The sequence below is a fragment of the Festucalex cinctus genome, chromosome 19 (assembly GCF_051991245.1).
Source record: "Festucalex cinctus isolate MCC-2025b chromosome 19, RoL_Fcin_1.0, whole genome shotgun sequence".
Lineage (NCBI taxonomy): Eukaryota > Metazoa > Chordata > Actinopteri > Syngnathiformes > Syngnathidae > Festucalex > Festucalex cinctus.
Genome location: NC_135429.1, coordinates 9616405 through 9638419, shown reverse-complemented (window position 1 = coordinate 9638419; position 22015 = coordinate 9616405). Strand labels below are relative to the sequence as shown.

Here is a 22015-nt window from a genome sequence, read left to right as displayed (position 1 = left end):
TATATATATATATATATATATATATATATATAAACACTCACCTTTTTTGGTTTAGTGTGTGATCTCATTTTGTGGGACTATTTACATCATTTATTGCAGTCTTCAACATGATCCAATTGCAGGACAAAATAAAGACATTGAATGGCACACAGGATGAGTTCTCTTGAAGTAAGGAGGATTTTGAGAGCTGCGGTCGTTTGATGAGCACCAACTTTTTGTATACTTGTTCACCCTACATCACCATGGATTCTAATGGCTACACTGACAGTTATGGCACCTTTCCTGGAGGCTGGAGTCCTCCTGATTAGACGCCATTGAGGAGGAGAGTGTTCGACGGTGAGGGGAGTTCACTGCTTGTGCATTCTGACTCCTTTTTATCGTCCACCTCGTCGTCATCTTGTTGGGTGTGTGAAACTGTCAACTTTAGCCTGCTTAGGTTGCCCTCCAACGTGGCCTCAGCGCCCTCTGCTCGGTCTCCTGGAGGGAGAGAGAGACAAACGGGTTGCTAACTATCAGAGTCCACACATGAAAATGCTAATGAAATATAATCACTTTACCAGTACAATACTGTCATCATTGGGGGGCACTTTTAAAGGTTTTTTTTTGTGTTGAATATTTCTTTTTGATCAAATTTAGCTTCTTTTGCAAATCACTTGAATAAAACTGATTGTAAAAATATTTTTAGTATTTTTTTTTTTTATTTCTTGCATTAATCTGTTAAAATTATACGTTAGTTATATTTAGTTTTTTTGTTTTTTTGTTTGTTTTGTTTTTTAATCTGCCAGGGGAAATAAAAAGCTTCACTTAAGAATATTTTTTTTTAACTTAAATGACCTTTTATTATATTTAGATCATTTTAATCCCTGAAGGGTCTTCTCCGGGTACTCCGGTCTCCTCCCACATTCCAAAGACATGCATGGCAGGTTAATTGGGCGCTCCGAATTGTCCCTAGGTGTGCGTGTGAGTGTGGATGGTTGTTCGTCTCTGTGTGTCCTGCGATTGGTTGGCAACCAGTCCAGGGTGTCCCCCGCCTACTGCCCAGAGCCAGCTGAGATAGGCGCCAGCACCCCCCGCGACCCTTGTGAGGAAAAAGCGGTCAAGAAAATGGATGGATAATCCTTGAAGGAAAAGCAAAAAATATGGCAGGGCTTAAAAAATGAAATTAATATATTTGATTACATACATCAAATTTTAATCCCCGAGAGGAAACTTTAAAAATGACCTTATTTAAAATATTTTAAAAATGTTATTTCATTAAAGGTGGTCTCACTTCAAAGTATTTTTAAAACAACATATTACTAAAAAAAAAAAAAAAAAAGTCCCAATGTAATATGTGTGATATTTTATTTATTATCATGTTTTATTATATTTATCTATTTTTAATCCCAGTAAAAGCAAAAAATAAAAAGAATACTCTATTAGCATTTTAATCTCATTTATTAAAAATAATAATAAACCAAATTAAAAATTATTTTTATCATCATTGTTATTATTGTTTTTAGTTTTTATGACTCTGTGAATTTCCACCAAAATCATATATGAGCATCCTTGTAAGAATCGCTATAAGTCAAATATTTGAAAACTAGGTTGGAAGCTGAACTCATTGTGAGAATTCAAAAAAACTTCCCTGGTGGTGGTAACATTTCTTAACATCTAAAAGGTGCTTTCATGAAAAAACTTGAACTTTAATGTAAGACACAAAAATGGGTGTTTGAACATAAGTGATGAAGCGTAACAGACAAATGGACACACACCTCTCTCCTGGTCACAGTCCGGTGAGGATGCTCCGCTGCACTGGCTCCGAGGGCCCAGAAGAGGCGAGCCGTGGCCGGAACCGCACAGCGAGTCTGAGCCGCGAGAGCCGCGAGAGCCGCGAGAGCCGCACGGGCTGGCGGCATCCAGGGCTGCGGGGCAGGAGGAGGAAGAAGAGGATGGGGAGGAGGGCGTGCGGAGCAAGGAAGGTGGCGAGGGCGCATCGGGGGTGGCCGGACTGGATGCGGCGGATTGGGCGTCTTCCTCCGAGTCGTCGTCAATGGACACCGACACCACTGCGTGCGCGTGAAACATGAATATGAGGAACAACAATCATTTGATCACAAACGGTTCCCGATCACGATACTCAACTCGAAAGGCCGTCGCAGTCCATGGCGAAGCTCTCGCCGTCCTCGCCGTCCAGCTCGGCCCCGACGCCCCGCCCCCGGATTCCGACGGAGCGGCGCTGGGCGTGGATTTCTTCGGAGATGCTCTCCAGGCGGCGCAGGGCGGCGCGGTACTCGGCTTTCGCCGCCACCAGCTTGGCCTGCCGCTCGTCCACGTGCCGCTTCAGTTGCTAAAATGAATTGAGGGGACATATTGCATGTGGAGCTGTGCCACGTGTTGTTGATGCTAATTTCCATTAGCCTGCTTATTGCGTTTCACATTATATGTTAGCATTAAGCTAAAAGGTTGAACATCTTAGTATTTAAAAAGACAATATTTAATTCTCTTTTGTTTTGTGTGTCAGTTTAACAGTAATCTTCAACGGGAAGTGACAAACAACATGATGTTATAAGCAAAGTTAATCAATGGTTGGCCGGTTTGAAAAGAGGTAAATATTGAAACCAGATTTCACAGTGATACTTTTAATTATTGTCCAGTCATTTCCTGAAAGCATTTCAGTCAGAATGATTGTTTTACATGTTCACTGGCAATTTTAACATTTATGGCAAATTTCATCATAATTACCCAAATACAGTGCTTTGCAAAAGTATCAGCCCCACCTGAATTTTCGGACCTTTTTCCACGTTTCAACATTCAACATAAAGATACAAAATTATAATTTTTTCTTGTGAAAAATCAACTCCAAGTGGGACAGAATCGACAAGTTGAATGAAATTTATAAGACATTTTAACCATCATGTAACTTCTGAAGTCATTTGGCTGCACTGAGAGAAAAGGGGGTTTATTTGGACTTCACCGTTGTGTGCCACTTAGTTTTGATGTTTCACAAAGAAAATCTAATTTTCTACATTTGTGTTTGAAGCCTGAAATGTGGCAAAAGGTCAAAAAGTTCAAGGGGAGGGGGCTAATACTTTTGCAAGGCAGTGTATTTAACAAAATATCAGTTAATTTTATTGTATTTGTTGCGATTACAGTATATAATGTTAGCAAGGGATACTTGACTCATTGAACAATTTTCAGCAGTGAAAATTTCATATTTTGTCCAGAATAGATTTGATAACTTCATTACTTTCTATGTACAATTAATACCTTTAAAAACAATTTTTTCTACTTGCTGTCGACTGATGATGACATCACCTGTGCTGAGGAAGTAGCTAACGGACAATCATGGCTCACCTGTTTTCTGGGGTGGTCAGCAAACTGAGCCATTGGTTGTTACCTACTTGTGATGTCATCATCAGTCGACAGCAAGTAGAAAAAGTACTTTTTAAAGCTGTTAATTGTACATGGAAAATTAATGAAGTAACCACATGAATTGTAGACAAAATATGAACTTTTTACTGCTGAAAACGGCTCAATGAGTCAAGTATCTCTTTAAACAATAATTCAGTGAGATATGGGTAATTACACAACACAAACACAATTTGCATAAAACGGCAGTGAATATTGACCAGACTGCCTCTCGCAGCGCACGTACCTCAAGCTGGAGATAATATTTTGCTTTCAACTCAAAATATGGCCTGCAGGGGGAGACAAAAAGAGGGCAAAGAGTAAGAGGGGGAGGGAAAAAAAACAACACACACACTCCCCTCTGACCACAGGCATTCCTGGCCTCTTACAGAAAGGGAGTTACACCCCAACAAGAAGAGCAACATCTGGATTTCATCAACACAAGCCCCACTTTGCTTTTCCTCACTAAGCTCACACAAGAAGGCTATACGCGACGAGAGCGACTTAAAAAGCAAAAACAAAGCAGACCAACTTTGATTTGTTGATGGAGCGTTTGAGCTTCTTCTCCAGTTGCTTCATGTGGCCGACGCAGGACGTGTAGTCGGCCGCCGTCGTCTTGTGCTCGGCCTCGCTGCGCATCCGGGCCTGCTCGGCCTCCATTACCTGGAGAACACACGCACGTTACGTACTGTACGTGTGTAAATCGTAGCCCGGCACAGGTCACCTACTGACAAACAACTACTCATACATTCTCACCTCTTTTTCTAATCAGTTAATTACTTTCATAATTCAAAATGAAAAAATTAAATAAATAACCCAAACAGTTTGACATGAACAAATATTCTGAATGTCACACACAAACATTTATTAAAATTTTAACTTTAATGCATGTAGTTATATTTATTGTTCAAACATTACTGCGAGAATTGTTGGTGATTAATTAATTAGTTAATGCTTTAACTTTGAATGCACTAGTTCAAAGTGACTAATGGGAGAGTTTGTTTTTGAGCAAAAAAAAAAGATTTTTCGAAAGTGGATATGAAACGTACTGTATTTTTTTGTTATACTTTTTTTCATGCAGTATTTTATTTTGTCCTTTTTAATTAAATATTATTTAAATTATTTATTCTTAATTATTATATTAATGTGAAATACAGAGGCAATTAGTGAGTAATTACGAATTTGATTTTTTTTGTCGCTTATTTAATATACCATGTATAAGAGAAAAATGTAATGTTAGCCCAACAGTCCTTCTGAAATAAAGGCGGCGCAAAGTGCAATTGTACATCCACTACAGTAGGTGGCAGTGGCGCTCTCACACAAGGAGTATTGGCGCCTCTGTAAGGGTGTATTTACAACAAATTTAGCGACAAATAATGTGATTTATAGCCATGGCAGCGAGTATTTATTTTATTTTTTAAAATTTTTTCACTAAATGTTTTCTTCTTTCTGGGGAGGGGGCGTGACCTGCGACCGTAATGAGGGCAAACAGTGCACAGTTGACTGCAAATAATGAATATGTTTTTATGACCATTTCAACCCATTTTAAATATTTCAAAAGAGCGACATTCCATTTGTAAACGTCAAGTCCTCACGCGCGCGCGCCCACCCACCCTCTGCGTGGCATGGTTGAGCATTTCCTGCCAGGCCGAGTCGAACTGGCGGCTGTCCTCCTCCAGCAGCCTCTCCTCGGCCAGGGCGATGGTCTCCTTGGCGGCCCGCAGGATCTCCACCGCCCGCTGGAACTCTTGGGTGGCCTTCTGGGCTTCCACCTGGGCCTAAAGGGTGACAAGTGGGCATGGGACACCATTTCCTATTAATCGGATTTCTGCAGGGAATTTGCACATGCACAGAAAAAAAAAAGGCACAAACAGCATCTTTGTGACTGTCAAGGGGCTCCATCCAAGCCCACGCTGATTGTCAATAGGTCTGTTATTCCCATCATGCCGCAGAGCCCACCACTGACATTCACATCCAATAAAAGAGCTGAATCCACAAATTGCCCCTCTCTGCTTGCCTAAGGTTTGATTCTGTGCAGTTTTATTGTTAACTCTTAATCGTGCAGGGTGTGTTTCACCTTTAAGGGCCACTTAGTTTTTCAATGCATTATTGTCTTGAGCTGACGTTGCAAAAACAATGCCGTATTCATGTTTTTATGGTGCATATTGTGAGGTGCCACTATATGGCTGACAGGATTAACTTGATAGAACAACAATGGAAGTAGAATTATTGCATCATACATTTTAAATGGCTGCAGTTAGATTTAAGATATAATTTTATTTTTGGACAAAAATGATTCCAAAGTATGAATAAAATGTTTTGACGTGTTTATGAAATATTTTGGCAAGAATTGTATGTTTCATGAAATGGGAGTGAACCAAGGTAGAGAAACTTTTAATTGTGATTTAGTGTCAAAATACATGAGAAACATCAGTTAGTCACATTTCTACTTCTGCTTTGATTTGTCATTTAAAACAATGCCAAAAATTTGGCATTTAGAGGATTGACTAACTCAGTGCACGCTCAAATCCTGATACTAATTGTGAATGCTGATTGTATTTCAAGCATAAAATTCTAGAACATATACGTTTTAAATTTTAAAATGAAAAATTAAAGTTACGTTAAATACATTAGTTCATTTTTTTTATGTTTATAGACATTAGGAATAGGGATAGGGATGTCCCGATCCCCGATCACGTGATCGGAAAACGAGTCACGATCATTTTCAGCTGATCGTATCGGGAGAAAATGATCGGGGTTTTCATTTTCGGCAATTTTGTTTTTATTATTATCATTATTTTCGGGGCTACAGAGCAACAAAAATCCTCAAGCGGTAAACATATTGCCAAACAAACATTGGATTTATTTTTATTCATTATTTTGTGCACTTCTGATGGCACCCCCCAAAATTATTGGGATGATTTTGTTCCACAAAAAAAAAATAATAATAAAAAAAATAAATAAATCAAAGCACTTCCCCCTCAATATTTGGCCGACGGATTGGATCATTCGGTATTGGCAGATCCTCAAAATCAGGTGAGTCAGACTCGAGTGCAAAAAAAATGTGATCGGGACATCCCTAATTAAGGATGGGTGACATCAGGTATTGGTATCAGCTCTTATTTCGAGGTTTGATCAGAAACTTAGAAGAATAGAAAAAATGCAATTAAATTCATGCAATTTTAAGACAAATGCTGTATTGGGATATATGGGGAATTTCCTTAAAATAATCATTGTCTTTTTGGAAAATGTAATTTTTAAAAGTACTAGTGGTATCGGCGACTATGAAACAGTTTAACATTTGTGCTGGTGTCAGTCTGAAAAAATAGTGGTACTGAACACCCCTAATAAAAATAAAAAATAAATATTTTTCTCCCCATGGTCTCGTGTCACGACCACCAGTCGGGGTCCCCCCCACTGAAGATAGCCCCCCCCCCCAGCACTGACGTCACCAGGAACAAAGGTGACGCCACCTGTCTTGACACTGTCATGATATCCAAGGTGCCGCGGCGGATGAAAGGAGTGTAAAAGATAGACGCATGTGTGCGTAATCTGCTCTGTATTACAAACTGATTACATGGCTCCGTACGACCCACTTCCCAGGCTCCTCCGCACTGGCGAGATAATTAATGGTGCGAGGGCTACAAACTCAAATAATCACTCCCTCGTTTTGTCAGGGTGGAGGTTAAAAAAAAATTGATAACTTCTCACAAGACATCAAAGTTGAATGAAAAAACAGAACAATTCCTTTCCCATGCTGGCTAACGTCACACCGTGTGACACAAATAGTTAAACACGTTATAGATCTCAAGTCAGCCTTGCCAAAAGCAAAGAATAATAAATCTCATAGACCAAAAATAAATAAATAAATAAACTCATCGGTATTCACGAGTCATGATGGAACTTCGAGCACAGTCAGCAAAGAAAAAAGCTGGGATAACTTCACCACCCAGTCACATCACTTGTTGCTAGGCAGGATTAAAGGATTCAATGGAAATATTTGCTCTATATTACACACTGTAACAAATGTTTACTTCACATTTCCATCACAATATACTCACTACTCCGATTAAAAAAAATACTACATGGAAGAAAGACTGCTTTTGGTGAAGCAATGCGTATACAGAACACTGGATTTACATTAGCTAGAAAAAAAAAAAAGTTACAGTAATATTGTCGGCCAAGAATTGAATTTGCAAATTCCTTTATATTTCATCCTATTTGACATTCATGCGCCATTTAAAGTGATACTTGTTTGACTCATTTGATAACTTTATCTATTTTTTTTTTATGTATACCTTAAAAAACACATTTTGCTGTCGACTGAAAATGACATCACAAGTGCTCAACCAATCATGACTCACCTGATTTTTGGGTTTTGGTCATGTGACGTTCACAAAACTGAGCCATGATTGGTCGTCACCTGTGATGTCATTTTCCGTCAACAGCAAGTGGCAAAATGAGTTTTTAACGGGATTAAATAATCATTATGTGATCAAATTAAGTATAGACCAAATATTAATCTTTATTGCTAAAAATGGCTAAATGAGTCAAGTATCTCTTTAAAAAATAAATAAATAAATAAATAAACAAGAAAATGAACCACAACCTACTCACACCATTATGTTTCACTGAATACTTATTACTTTTACTTGAGAATAATACTCTAAAGTAAAATTAATCTTACTTGAGTAGATATTTTGCAACTTCTATTTTTTATTTTTTTTTGGCCCTGGTTGATCTCTTATACTCTGCTGCCACTTGCTGGCCGTTTTTGTAATTACTACCATTTTTTTTTCACCCATTCTCTGCAGTTGAGAGGCTGCATCAAAGCCTACTGTATGCTCTAGCATAAAAAAAAAACAAAAGCAAAAACGTATAAATACGTCTTTGGGACACTTAATACATTTAAAATAGAACGTGTTTATACGTTTTGGGGAGAAAATAAGTTAAATGGTGTTTCAGACAGCTTTGCATGACACCACTCACTGGGAGTACAGTATTTTTTTTTTTCCAGTCGAGACCCACAGGGGGAAAGTGCAAGCATGAGACAGACAAGCAATGTTGTAGAAGACAAAAGACAGGAAAGCTAAGGCATATTTTGACATTGCCATTGCTGCTCCCCCTTCTCAAATTTGTTGGAATGTAAGTGGAAAAGCATGGTGGTTGGGGAAAAACATGGTGGTTGTGGTTGAAGAGCATGGGAGGACTGGAGGGGGCGGAGAGGGGAAATCAAGTGCACGAGCGTGCACGTGTGACACGGTCAGGCAGGCATTTGGATCCTCTTGGAAGTGGGTCATGTTTTAAATATTAAAAGTTCCCGTCTATAAGTCATGACCGGACAATTTGCCAGTTAAACCCTGAGGCCTTCATCTGCTTCGTGGTTAAGTTAAGCCGCCTTTGGATGCGCGCGCACAAATTCTGATCCCCTTCACGTGCACGTCGGTACCATTCCAATGCAAAAAAAAAACGCCAGCTATGCGCCTCTCACATGCCGCCATCACTGACACATAGTTTGTTATTCTGCACACAGGCGTCAAAACACAACATCTTTTTTATGTTTGGATGTGACATGTGACTCATTAGCTCGCTGCTGATTGGACAAAATGTCTCCAAAATGGAACACTCGTTATCTCTCACACGAGTGTTTTAGGTCTCGTATTAAGACCCACTTTTATTCCTTGGCTTTTAGTTCAGCGTGAATTCATCAGGGTCTTTTCGTGTTTTTTAAATGTATTATTATTGTGGGAATGCAGCATTCCCACATATGTTATTGTAATTTTTATTCTCCACACTTTAGAGAGTAACAACTCTCACATAATACTTCCAATTTACATTGTTCAAATTTCAACTAGCTTCAAAAATTTACACCTCCCGGGGTATATATCGTCTGATTCCACATTACTTACAGTATTTGCACAATTGAACATTAAATATCAACTTTTCCCCATTCATTTTCAATGGGACAGTCATTGAACTTTCTAACTATCACTTTCCACGCCCACTTCCGTATAAATATATATATATATATATATATATATATATATATATATATATATATATATATATATATATATATATATATATATATATTTATGCTATAGAAATAAAGTGGATCGGATCATTGCAGCACAGCGTACTTTTATTTCTAGGAATTAGAACCAAATGCATTTTTGTGTGCGTTTTGCGTGTCATTGACAGCTGTTTAGCATACAGAGGCGGGTTAAAAATAGACGTCACGTGTCCGCGCCTTTTAAGTAGATATGAGCTGAGCCCTTTCAAGCGTCTCCCTGTTAATCCTCAGTAAGCCATCTCACTGTCATTCAGTGTGTGGGTTCGCGCGCGTGTACCTGTCTGGCCACTTTGCGGGCCTCCCAGTAAGGTTTGGAGTCGTCCACGGCCCGTCCGATCTTCTTCACCTGCTCGTCCAGCTTTACGGTGGCTTCGACGAGCACGGCGCGGAACCGCTGGCGGAATTCCTGCAAACACACACACACACACACAACATAACGCATCAGCTTGGGTCAAGCGGGTCTTCCTGCTGACGAAGCAGCTCTCATAATTGAAGTCATCGCTAAACCGTTTAAAGCACGTGTGTTGGAGGATCAGGCAGCCGGGCTAAGAGCCAACTAGTATCTACATGTATGTGTTGCGGCACCTGCATCCTGTTTAAAAAAAGTGACCTAGAAGGGAGCTAAAGGGCGGAAAAGGTGTCACGGGAAGTGTGCTTCCCTATGACATCATAACGTTTCCACACTTCCTGACACAGCATGTAGCGCCGTTGCTTTTATGTTGGCCTTTTGTGGCTTGCCTGGCTTCCGTTTTCAAAATCAATTTTGGCTGTGTTAATGCATATGTAATGAAACTTTTAAGTCTCGTTTTAGGACCCACTTTTATTCATTGGCTTTTAGTTCAGTGTGAATTATGTGGTCCTCTGGATTTTTTTTCTCTTTTTTTTTTTTGAATGAATTTTAAATATTTTTTTTATGTTTTTTTTATTATTATTTTTTTTAACTTATTTTATTTAGTTGTTTGTTTGTTTGTTTTTTATCGATTCAGATTCCCAAAATCGATTCGATTCAGAAGGGCCCGATTTGATTCGTTATTTGAAGGAAAAACACTCCCGAAGTCCATGCTAACTTTCCGTTGGCATTTGCCAACTTCCTGTTAGCGCTAGGCTAGCGATGTTTTAAAAACGAAGCGTGTTTTGTATTTAAATATACAGTGGATGTAATTCTTAACATTGTCTATTTAGTTTCATAGTTATTTCCAACTGCGGTGTTATTAAACAGCTTAAAGGACACTTCGGGGCAACAGAATAACCAGAATAGCATACGCGACACACTTGCTAGTTGCTAATGCTACGCAAGCAAAATAGTGCATTCAGGGTACTTTCACAGCGTCAGAAACTTCGGCTTTGTTCGATAACGTTTTAAGGGGAAAATAATCAGCTATTTAGCTCAATTGGCTGATTGTTTTGGCTGATGTTTGAAGGCCAATAATCGGCCGATTATAATCGGCGGCCAATTAATCGGTCGGGCCCTATTTGGCACATTAATTTACGGGGGGAAAGAACTGTATTAAAAGTATCGATTCATGGTTTTATGAATCGATATTGGGCTATGGAAAGGAATATCGATTCGATATTGATATATCGTTATTTTAGACCCAGCCCTAATTTTTATAGTTGGTTTTACTTTTATGTGTATGATAGTGTGTGCATCTCAAGATCAATTTTATGTCCCTTCTGAAAGTTGCATTTAATGGAACACTGCACTTCAATGAAACAAACAAATGACATAAATTGTGTAAACAAAGATGACTTGACATGACTTAAGATTTATTTATTTTTTTAACAGAATTTACAGTGTGGTGAAAGTGAGTTGAACTAGGATGGGAAAAACCGCTAGAAGGAAAACCACAATCTCCAGCCTGTTTTTCCAGGGACTAATTCTATCCTGCCACACAACCGAATACAAGAATGGCCTTGGAAACTAAAAATGCATGGCATCCATCTTGAGTCTTTGGTTTGTTTTTACAGGAAGGTTAAGGGATGTTTATGGGGAAACAAGGCCAGCACTTGGGATTCCCAAATAGAACAGAGTCAATGTAAGGACAGACGAGCAAGGCATCATTATTTGCAAAAATTAATAAGATATAATGCATGAGAATGCATGAGTTGTGCTAAATATTCTTAAAGTATTATTACAGTATAACACGAATGCTATTCCTCAGCCCATCTATGGTGCTTTGCAGTGTTTATTAGCATTAAGCTAAATGAGCTTTGTGGTTGTTTTAATCAAAGACGTAACATGAGCATTGCTTTCTTAGCACTTCTTCCTACGGTTTGGTGTTATTTTAACAATTGGATGTTGTCCAACAGAAAAAGCCCTCAATTTTTCACACACATCTTTGCAAGGCATTCACAGAGGAACTATTTTGAGGTACAGTTCACGTTGCTAGGCAATTTTCTCTACCATTAAGCCAAACGAGGAGAATCATCTCTCCCCCTTGTAGGGAGGATCTTTAAACGCGTTGAGGGAAGGTTAGAAAACTGCACAGTGAAGTCTTGTGTTTATTACCTCCAGCTCGCTCTCCAAACGGTTGATGTCATCCGTGGACTGGTTTAACTTCTCCAGCTCTCCCTGTTTGCAGTCAACATGGATGGGGACAAACGCATATTGGATAAGAGGTTAAAAAGCTGTTTGAAGATGACATTAGCAGAGTCTGGAGTGGAAAGAAAGCGCACAGATTGTAGCAAAATAGAGATAAATAGGCAGCAAGCAAATATTTACCAAGTTGTTTAATGTGACACTTACTATTCTGTGACCAAGCCATTTAAAAGTACATTTTTCCCACAAAATGACCCATAAGTCATATTCACCTGGATTCTTGGGTCAACCTCCTCTTCCTCCTCAGCAGCTTGGCAGTCTTCCTCGTATTCAGTCCCATTTTGCAAAGGCTCCATTGTCGCTGGTACTGTCGGCTCACGCAAAGCGAGACCCCCGGTTCGAATCGTTGGGCTGGTGGGGAAGAGGGTGTCCGCCGGTGATGAGCCCACCGCTCTTCACCCTCTAAACACACGCGGCCACATGGCGCGCTTCAGGCTCTTTGGACACTTCAAGGTCTCCGGGGTGCTGGAGGTGCTGGAGGGGGTCCCTGGGCGCCGGTCTGGCCGCGGGGAAGCCAGCCGACACACTGCCGAGGATCACAACCTCAGGGACCCAAGTAGACCGAAGGGATACACTAGTAGAGTTAGATGACTACAACATCCGGTGTTCAACTTCAAAATAAAAGTTAATATACGAAATTTAGATGTCATGAATGTGCTTTATGCGCACGCTCGACGACTGTTTCCGGTTTGAACGCAGGTTCACGTGGAACTTGATCCAACGCCAACCACACAGGTTTAAATTGTAGCGCAGCACGCCCTCTGGTGGCAATAATTAAAAATGCAAGGCAAGAATATAAAGATGGAACTTGATTGAAGATGGAAGTAAGTCTACCTCAAATTATTTTGTGGCCTTGGATTATTTGTGTACTTGAATTATTTATTTAATAGAAACGTATTTATTAATGAATGTTTTATTTTATTATTATTATTTTTATTAATTCAATCTCTAGTGTAATAACCTATTTATTTATTGATTGAATTATTTTTTATTTTATTGTCTGTTCTTATTGATGCTGAAAATGTCCCAGAGGGAGCCATCCCAAAGGGATGAATAAAGTCAAGTCTAAGTCTAAATAATGAAATAAAAATTAAAATATGAAAATTGAGCAAGATATGAAATAGATTCTATTAAAGTACAAATGTAGCAAATGCGTTTTTCAATTTATGCCGTTTTTTAATTAAAGAGCTAATTTACAACTTTATTACAAATGAAAAAAATATATAGCACGTTTGTTTAGTTTTCAAATGTCATTTTTAAATTAAAAAAAAGGAAACAAATTGTAAGACTACAAATAACATAATATACACACATAAACAACATTGCACAGTATGCAACAGCCTTTAAATTAGATGATACAGGTGTACCTAATGAAGTGTCCAATGGGCGCATTTCTCAACCATACAGTACCACGTGGCGTGATTAATCTCGAGTGTATTTTTGCACGACTTGTATTATTAAAGTATTTTACGATACTCAATATAAGTAAAAGTGGGCACAAAGCGAGAGGGGGGAAAAAAAGCCGGACGCTCCAACATGGACGCCTTCTTGGATCAACGTTCGTCATTGCGTTTCTCTCTCTCTCTCTCTCACTCTCTCTTTTTTTTTCTCCAGCGTCCTCTTTTGCGCGTGCATCATGCACTCACTCGCCCGCCGGACTGCTTTCATAACGGAGCGGAATGGCGCTCGCTTCCTTCTGACTTGTTTTTAAAGAGGAGATGCGCAGACCGAAAGGCGGCTGCTGATGCGACCGCCAGCTCGCCTCCTCTTTGTCTCGCTTCAACATCCGCGTCGAGGAGCACCTTTGGGCATAGCAGCAGGAAGGAGGAGGAGGAGGAGGAGGACGAAGAAGGGAGGCAGCGAGAAGGGGGCCAACCGAGGATGGAGTTCAAGCATCTGGTGGAGGCGGCCGAGAAGTGGTGCTCGGGGAACCCGTTCGAGCTCATCTTCGCCGAGGAGGATGACGAGAGGCGGCTGGACTTCTACGCGGAGCCCGGCGTCTCCTTCTACGTGCTGTGCCCCGGCGGAACCGACACTTTCGTGAGTGGGCCTCCCCCCCCCTCTCTACATATACACTACACATGCATGTGCATAGGCGGGGTCCCCGTGGACTCGAAGGAAGGAATGGATGATGTCATGCGCCCAAACACGCACTCCCAACTCAAATGACGTGGATTATGATGCATTGCATGTCACTTCTGCTCGCTGCAGTGTCACATTATGCAATCATGCACCAACGCAGATTTGCACCATCATCCTTCAAGGTTGACGCTGGTCAGAAAAGGCCAGCACGCTGCACAAAGAGTGCATGGCGGCTGCTGGGGTTTTATTACATAAATCAGTCATGCGTGGTTTATTCAATGCTGGGTTCAAGGAGGCAGGGAAACAGAATAATGCATTTAGGCCTCGCTATACGCAGCTAGCCAGCCTTGTTGCTAAACCAAGTCCGAGAAACGGTGTCGCCTGACTGTCTTTGGACTGATGATTATTTATGATGGTCAGTTGATCAAGTCCACGCTCCATTACAAGGAGCTTCTTTCGAAAGTTACTGAAAATATGTTCTATGCAGCCCTACTAGTCTAAACGTGACATTCTGATTAATACTGTCTTTGTGGAATTTGAATTAAGCAGCAAAATCCACCCATTTTTATCCATCTAAGGCAGGGGTGTCAAATCTACGGCCCGGGGACCATTTGCGGCCCGCCGTCCATTTTTCAGTGGCCCGCAACATATGCTAAAAAAATAGCATTTGACTGAGTTCAAATAAAATAAACAAAACAAAAATGTTTGGAGATGGTCAAAGTAAGAAGGGAGGGTGTCAAAAAACACGGGTGCCATTAAAGGTTATTTTAGTTAACTAAAACTAATGAAATAACTAAAACTAAAATTTAAAAAACAATTTCATGAACAAAATAAAATAAAAATTAAAATGCTTTTTAAAAAAACGAAAACTAACTGAAACTACATTTTATGTTTACAAAACTAAGTAAAACTAATTATAGAAAAAATGTCCTTCGTTTTAGTCTTTGGTAATTAATTTAATGCATGAGACTTTGGGGATGATTTTAAATGTGATTTTTAGTAGATTCACCTTGATATAAACTGGAATAATGACGTTTGAAGGTATGGTGTTTTTTTTTTTTTTGTTTTTTAAATATTGCACACAAGTGAAGTAATACACATTTAAAAAAAATTATAATAATAAAATAAAACTAATACTGAAACTAACAAACTAAACTAAAACTAAGCATTTATTAAATAACTAAAACTAATAAAAACAACTACCCTGAAAACTAATTAAAACTATTACTATTAAAAAAAAACATCATAACTAAATAAAATAAAACTACAATAACCCTACTGTCATATTACAAATAAATTGGTTTATATACTGTAGCATTTTTCTATATATGCAAAAGCACAAATAAATTATTTGTACAATTTTTAGGACTAAACACAATTTCTCTTCAGAACATTATGTGGCCCTTACGTCCTTCTGATTTTCTATATGTGGCCCTCAAATGAAAAAGTTTGGACACTCCTGATCTAAGGGAACGTCCATTTTGTCACAGTATTTTTTTAAAGGAACTTTTTATTGAACAAACAAGAACAATTTGAACAAACAAGTAATTAAAATGCTCCGGTAATGACCAATCAGTGACGTTTGCTGAAATGTGATTGGTCGTAAAGCCCAGAACAACTGTGATGTCATTTTCAGTTGACAACAAGTGACAAAATGGCTGCCCCCTGAGACGGGTGGATTTTGCTGCTTAATTGACTTCCTGTCTAAAATATTTTACAGAATTACTTTATTTGTCTTCCTCCAATTTTACATTTCGAACCCATCAACTCTATATTGTGGCTTTACATGTCAATAAGCTGCACTTTATGACAGACTGTTGTGATGATAGCATCAGATGGGAGGGCAGGTTTCTTGCCTCCAAGAGTCTACGGTTACAAGTCAGACAACACAGTTGAGACAGCTTAACTAACCCCCCACATGTCTTCATTCAAGGCAACAGTGATTGGCGAGGCCCTAGCGCCCTCTATTGGCCAGAAACCACTGATCAAAAAACGACTTATTAATTGTTGACAGAAGCATCATCATCATCATCATCGTCATCATCAGTGGTGCTGCAGCCCTCGCCCTTGCTCTCACCCCTCCCACTCTCCCCAGCTTTAACGACAGGGGACAGATGGAGATGACCCGTGCGTGAGGCCCTCCTCACTCGATAATGACACAGCAGTCGCCGTTATTTATACGGGGCCTCGATCTACAAAGTAAGAAGCCTGGCGTGGCAGCACATTGTTGCGATGATATGAAAGTCATCCATTTTAACAGCTGAACCGTTAGGGTTCTTTCACATGCGACATTTGTCCCCTGTTGTAGCGCGAAGTTACTTGTAAACAGTTAAAGAAATACACCAGGACACAACATTAGGTACACCTAAATCAGATCAAGCTGTATCCAAAATGTATTATTACTGTTTGTCATATTTTGTACATCTTATAGAGCTACATGGAAACAGCTACAGGAAATATTTTTGTCATCCATCCATCCCTCACGTATCGTCTTTATCTCCTGCTCTAGTTTGCAGTGCAACGCCACAATCTAATACAACGCAGGCCAATCGCTGCAAGCCTACGCACACACATCAGCTACAATAACTGTCTCTCTGCGGGACTCTTTAGTACCGAGCACTCCCACTCACTCGAAAACCACGCACTTAAAAACCCCTCCGAGTGCCATACTATGCTTGCGAAAATAAAAAAAATGGAATTCAGCCATGTTGATTATTCCAAATTATGCAGCATATTGATGGTGTTGTTTTCTTACGCTTCCTCTGAGATTTGATTTGCATTTCGAATCGCATGGCGGGCCACATCAAATGATCTCGAGGGGCCGTTATATGGCCCATGTGCCGCAGGTTGCGCACTCTTGTTTTTATATGCAGGTGATACGTTCCAGACCGAAACACAAACAATTGCAAGCAAATGTGTAAAAAATATTTTACATAATGTAGTGATTGTCTACCTGTGCAGGTATGTGCCTTTAAGAGGCGGGGCCTAGTTTACGTGTGAGAGTCTGGGAGTGGGTTGGGGGGGTTGTCGACAACAGCTCCTGCTTAAGTGCTTTACTGTTCCATTTTTTTTATTATTGTTTATCTATGCTAACAATGCATAGTGACAGACAGGCCTATTAAATGTGCTTCCACTAGATGGCAGCAGGCACAATTAACCTATGTATACCAATGAACTTTGCTTTCAAGTAAACAGCACCCAGATTTCACAAATGTAATTATAACTTTGGGGTGGGCCAAGAGATTTTTTTCCGTTGTAAAATGTGTGCCTTGCAGCGCACTAGAGGGCGCTGCAGCGCAACATTTCACTCCCATTCAAATAGATCACACAGGTCACGTGATCTGGCGCCTGACCTTGGAGATGTTTCACCTCTCGCTCATTAGTGAGTCAAATGGAGGCTTTTTTTTTTCGGTGCCTCGCTCAAGCGCGGTTTGCGCAAGGACTCGGCGCCAAGTCACCAGGTCATTAAAGATTTTCGGCCATCTCTTCGCCCGACTCCCACACGAGGGCTGTGCCCGATAAAAAGAGGTGGAGATGCTGACTAAAACCAAACACTCGGGGCGACCTGTTTACATAATAAACAACATATTCAAATCAGCTTCTTTTTTTTTGTTTTATTTAAACACCACCTCACAGATATGTACTTTATTGACACAGGCCTAATAGCAAATACAGTAACCTCACTGGCCACATCATTAGGTACACCTGAGTGAAGAAAATAATGCTTGTTCGTGTCACAAGTATAAATTAAATGTGTATTATTATAATAGTGCATCATGAACAAAGAAATACTGTTTGTAGTTAATAAATAATAATTTTGGGACCAATTGTTTTGTATATGTATGTAACCGTCCGACCTTTGGACCCCAGTTAAACAACACTCAAGAGCAAGTACTCCCAAATAAGTGCATAGATTACCTTTCATTTGATTTCCTGTTATGAGGAAGTGGACTTCATGGCTTATTACCGTCATTCAAACACGCTTTTACAGGCCACAAACGTGAAGGTGTGAATGCTTCAGGCCACGAGCGCTCCCAATTCATGCTGATTGAATCGCCTTTTAGGTGGCCTCGACGTGCCTGAAAAATAATGTTGTACCCACCAATTTTGTGCCCACCAAAAAAACAAAAAAAAACACAAAAAAATCTGGTTGTCTGGTTGAAGTCTTACTTTGGAATTTGACAAAATAGATCCCACTCAGAAGAGACGATATTCACCATTTGCTCATTTTGTTTCGATGCTAATTCTTTTATTTGTGCTCAATCCGCGCCATGTTGCTCACCCCTTTATCTGGTCTGATTGCTCCGATCTACTTTCCCTCGGCTGCACTGACCCTGACCCAGCAAAAAGCGCAAACTGGAGCCAGATTCTTCTCCTGAATAGATTTTTTTAAAACACATTTTTGTGTGTTTTGTACAGCACGTGTGGAGCGAGAGCGAGGACTGCCTACCATTCTTACAGCTGGCTCAGGATTACATCTCGTCCTGCGGCAAGAAGACCCTGCTGGAGGTGCTGCAGAAGGTCTTCACGTCCTTCAGGCCTGTAAGATAAACAGTGTCGGTTTTTGAACACGCTTCCGCACAAACACGGTGACCTCAGAATGCTGCGTTGGCGTCTCTCTCCAAACTGGAATAGATAAACAACGTTGAATTATTCATACAGTGGCTACATGAGTTAAATGGGGTGAAAGTGTGAAAAGGCTTGATAAATGGTAGAAATGGGCTGCATACTATACTACTAAATTCCTACTAAGTACGGATACTGAGTGCAAAGTGGCTAATACGTGAATGCTATATGCTGCATGAATGAATGCGTGACTGTGAGCAATCAGATTTGACTAGCTCAGGGTTCGGCAACCTTTCCTGTCAACACAGCCACATTTGGCCAAATAATTAAAATAAAATGTGTCTGGAGACACAAAACATTTGAAGATTGTGAGAAACAGTGTGTTAGTGTTAGTTTAATGTCTTGAGGGCCCGAGAGCTAATTAGAGCCACACCAAAACAGAAACATACGCAGCATCCAATACGTAGACATTCATTTTCTTCTTCTGTCCTCTGTTTTTGGATGTATTTGTTTATTTTTACATTTTTCATACATTTATAGAATTTTCTGCCTTTCTGTCAAATTTCCGACATTTTTGGCAATTTTCTGGATTTCTCTTTTTGGTTTTGGACATTTATCATTATTCAAAAAAAAAGTTTTTTTTTGTTTTTTTTTAAAGAACTGACTTTATTGGCTATTTTGTGCACATTTTATTGTAATTTTCAGGATTTCTTCTTTTGTTTTTGGACAGTTTATTTTACTTTTTAATTTTATAGACATTTAATGGTAATTTTCTGGATTTCTCTTTTTGGTTTTGGACATTTATAGTCTTTTAAAAAAAAAGTTTAAAAAAAATAACTGAGTTTTTTGCTATTTTGTGTACATTTTATGGTAAATTTCAGGATTTCTTTTGTTTATTTTACTTTGTGAATTTTTTCTTTTCTGCATTTTTTTTGGCAATTCTAAAGCCTTTTTATGGTAATTTTCTGCCTTTCGTCTTTTGTTTGTGGACATTTTCTGGTTATTTTTGAACATTTTCTTTTTGCGTTTTTTTTTTTTTTTAAATTCAATTATCTGACATTTTTGACAATTTCATGGAGATTTTATGGTAATTTTCTGCATTTCCTCTTCCCTTCTGGACATTTTATGATCGCTTTTTGGACATTTGTATAGTAATTTTTCAAACGTATTCATCGACCTTTGGTCTCTTCTTCTGACAACTGACAATTTTGGAATTATATATATTTTTATCTAAATTAATTCATTTAAAGAATTCATCTAAAAAAAAATAAAAATAAAAAAATATATAAAAAAATTCAACTATTTTTTTTTCAGACATCCACAAGGGAGGGACTAAAAAGTCACATGCGGCTCCAGCGCCGCAGGTTGCAGATCCCTGGCCTAGTTTGACATTTAGCGTGGAATCGACTCGATTTGCCACATTAACTGTTGAGACTTGCTTGAAACTTCAAGTTCACGACCTGAGACTTACTTCTGACTTGCACATGCTGAATATGTGACTTACTCCCACCGCTTTTACTCACCTAATTAAAAAGTACGGAATGTTGAGGCTATTTGACACAAGCACAAGCCGTACACTTCCAAGCATGTTCTCAAATCTCCATCTTGTCCGTCTCCTCCCGCTAGCTGCTGGGGCTCCCTGACATAGAAGACGAGACGTTTGAGCACTACCACGCCGACGTGGAGGGCGAGCCGGGGCCCGACCACCAGCAGATGGGGGTCAGCCAGCAGTGACGAGCCCCCCCCATAAAAGAGAGGGAGGGAGGAAGGCCTCACTACTGACACAGATACACACACACACACACACACACACACACACAAAACACAGGGCCAACTTACTAAAAAAAAAAATAAAAAAAAATGCACCGTCATGTTCTTGAATGTTGCTTTGCTTTGCAAAAGGCGTGCGCTCTGTTGCACTTGGTTGAACCCCGTCCCCTCCAGTCCCCTGCACACAAACATCAACGGGGCTACGTGACCCCACGCCAACGCGAAGCCATCATAATCAGTCACCGTTTTTGGTTAACCTTCCACGGCACGGCAGTGGCACCTACTTTGACTTCAATGTGACCGTTAACCCACTTTTCGACGCGCGCCCGGTGACAACAACGGAGAGGACGACAGATGAGTGGGGGAAAACACAAAATGAGGCGAGTGTTTTGACTGTGATTCCAAATTAGGCATTTCCTTAAAACGAGGGGCATGGAGATTTTCTTGGGTTACATCATCATAAAAGGACTTCCCCCCCCCCCTTTTGCTATCTTGTGACTGTCACAACAAAAGGCCCTGTGCTGCAGTCAACGCTCTTCCTGGTTTTAGTGTCACATGACACCCTCATTTATCTTTATCTCTTAAACGTGGTCTTCCTAGTTGTTGCCTTGCCTCTCCCAGCACAAGCTGTTCACATACCTTTATATTTCGCATACTTTAACAAAATGGCAGTGTATAGGGGTAGTGAAGTATGTACATTTTTGCTCCTGGAAACGGTACAAAGTTACCGCGGAGTCCAGTCACATTACTGAGTCACCGAAATGGACTCCAGTTGTACTCCCCATGTTTTCCGACAGTTTAAATCTGATTTCTATTGCTATTTGACGCTTGGAGCAAACGTGTCACTACACAGATGATTTATCTTTCGCCTGTGTTTGTGTCATCCTAGGCCTCTTCTGATGTTCCTCATGCAATGTATGTATCTTTATTGCGTTTGTTCCCCCCGCCCATCCCGAGACGTGCGTGCGTGTGTGCAATTGTTCCAATAAAGCGTGTGAACCCAATTTTCGGTTGTCGTGCAGTGGTTCTTTTTAAGGGGTCAATTTTCAATTTGTTTCATCGGACCTGCGGCAATTTCATGATTCTAAATAAAAAAAATAAAATAAAAAAAAACTTCCTCAAGCTTGATGGAAAATTCCACATCGACAACAGAAGCTCTGACCAGACAAAGAATTGTAAAAATAAAATAAAATAAATAAATCCAAAGGGTCGATTTTCTTCCTTTTGTCGTGATGTTGCAAATTTACCCCAAATTTTTTTTAAGTTGCAACTGAAAAAAAAAAAAGGTTCTTGAGTACCCTTTGCACACATAGACAAGGCCCTAGTTTGATGTTGACCCATGAATGACAAAATAAATAAATAAAATCAAGGGGTCTTCTCTTTCTTTAAGTTGCCAAAAGTCATTTGTGCTGATTCCTCAGGTAAATGCCAAACTAATAAATATGTAGTTGGGTCAATTTGTCATTTTGTCAGTATGGTGGACTAGGTTCTTAGTTCAAATCTTGACTCAAGCCTTCCTGAGTGGAGTTTTCATG

General features: G+C 39.7%; 2 protein-coding genes across 2 annotated transcripts; one reads left to right on the top strand and one right to left on the bottom strand.

Moving 5' to 3' along the window:
* Positions 1 to 20: 20 nt before the first annotated feature.
* sh3bp5a (SH3-domain binding protein 5a (BTK-associated)) lies at positions 21 to 14351 on the bottom strand. The gene is made up of 9 exons (XM_077506702.1): positions 12275 to 14351; positions 11973 to 12035; positions 9741 to 9869; positions 5004 to 5168; positions 3923 to 4053; positions 3638 to 3680; positions 2125 to 2329; positions 1755 to 2048; positions 21 to 477 (listed from the first exon to the last, which is right to left on the bottom strand). Exons 1-9 carry the CDS (start codon positions 12356 to 12358, stop codon positions 305 to 307), a joined length of 1287 nt encoding a protein of 428 aa, XP_077362828.1. The 5' UTR covers positions 12359 to 14351; the 3' UTR covers positions 21 to 304.
* mturn (maturin, neural progenitor differentiation regulator homolog (Xenopus)) lies at positions 13624 to 21484 on the top strand. The gene is made up of 3 exons (XM_077506703.1): positions 13624 to 14102; positions 18564 to 18686; positions 20337 to 21484. The coding sequence occupies exons 1-3, from the start codon at positions 13944 to 13946 to the stop codon at positions 20442 to 20444; spliced, it is 390 nt and encodes a 129-aa protein (XP_077362829.1). The 5' UTR covers positions 13624 to 13943; the 3' UTR covers positions 20445 to 21484.
* Positions 21485 to 22015: the final 531 nt, after the last annotated feature.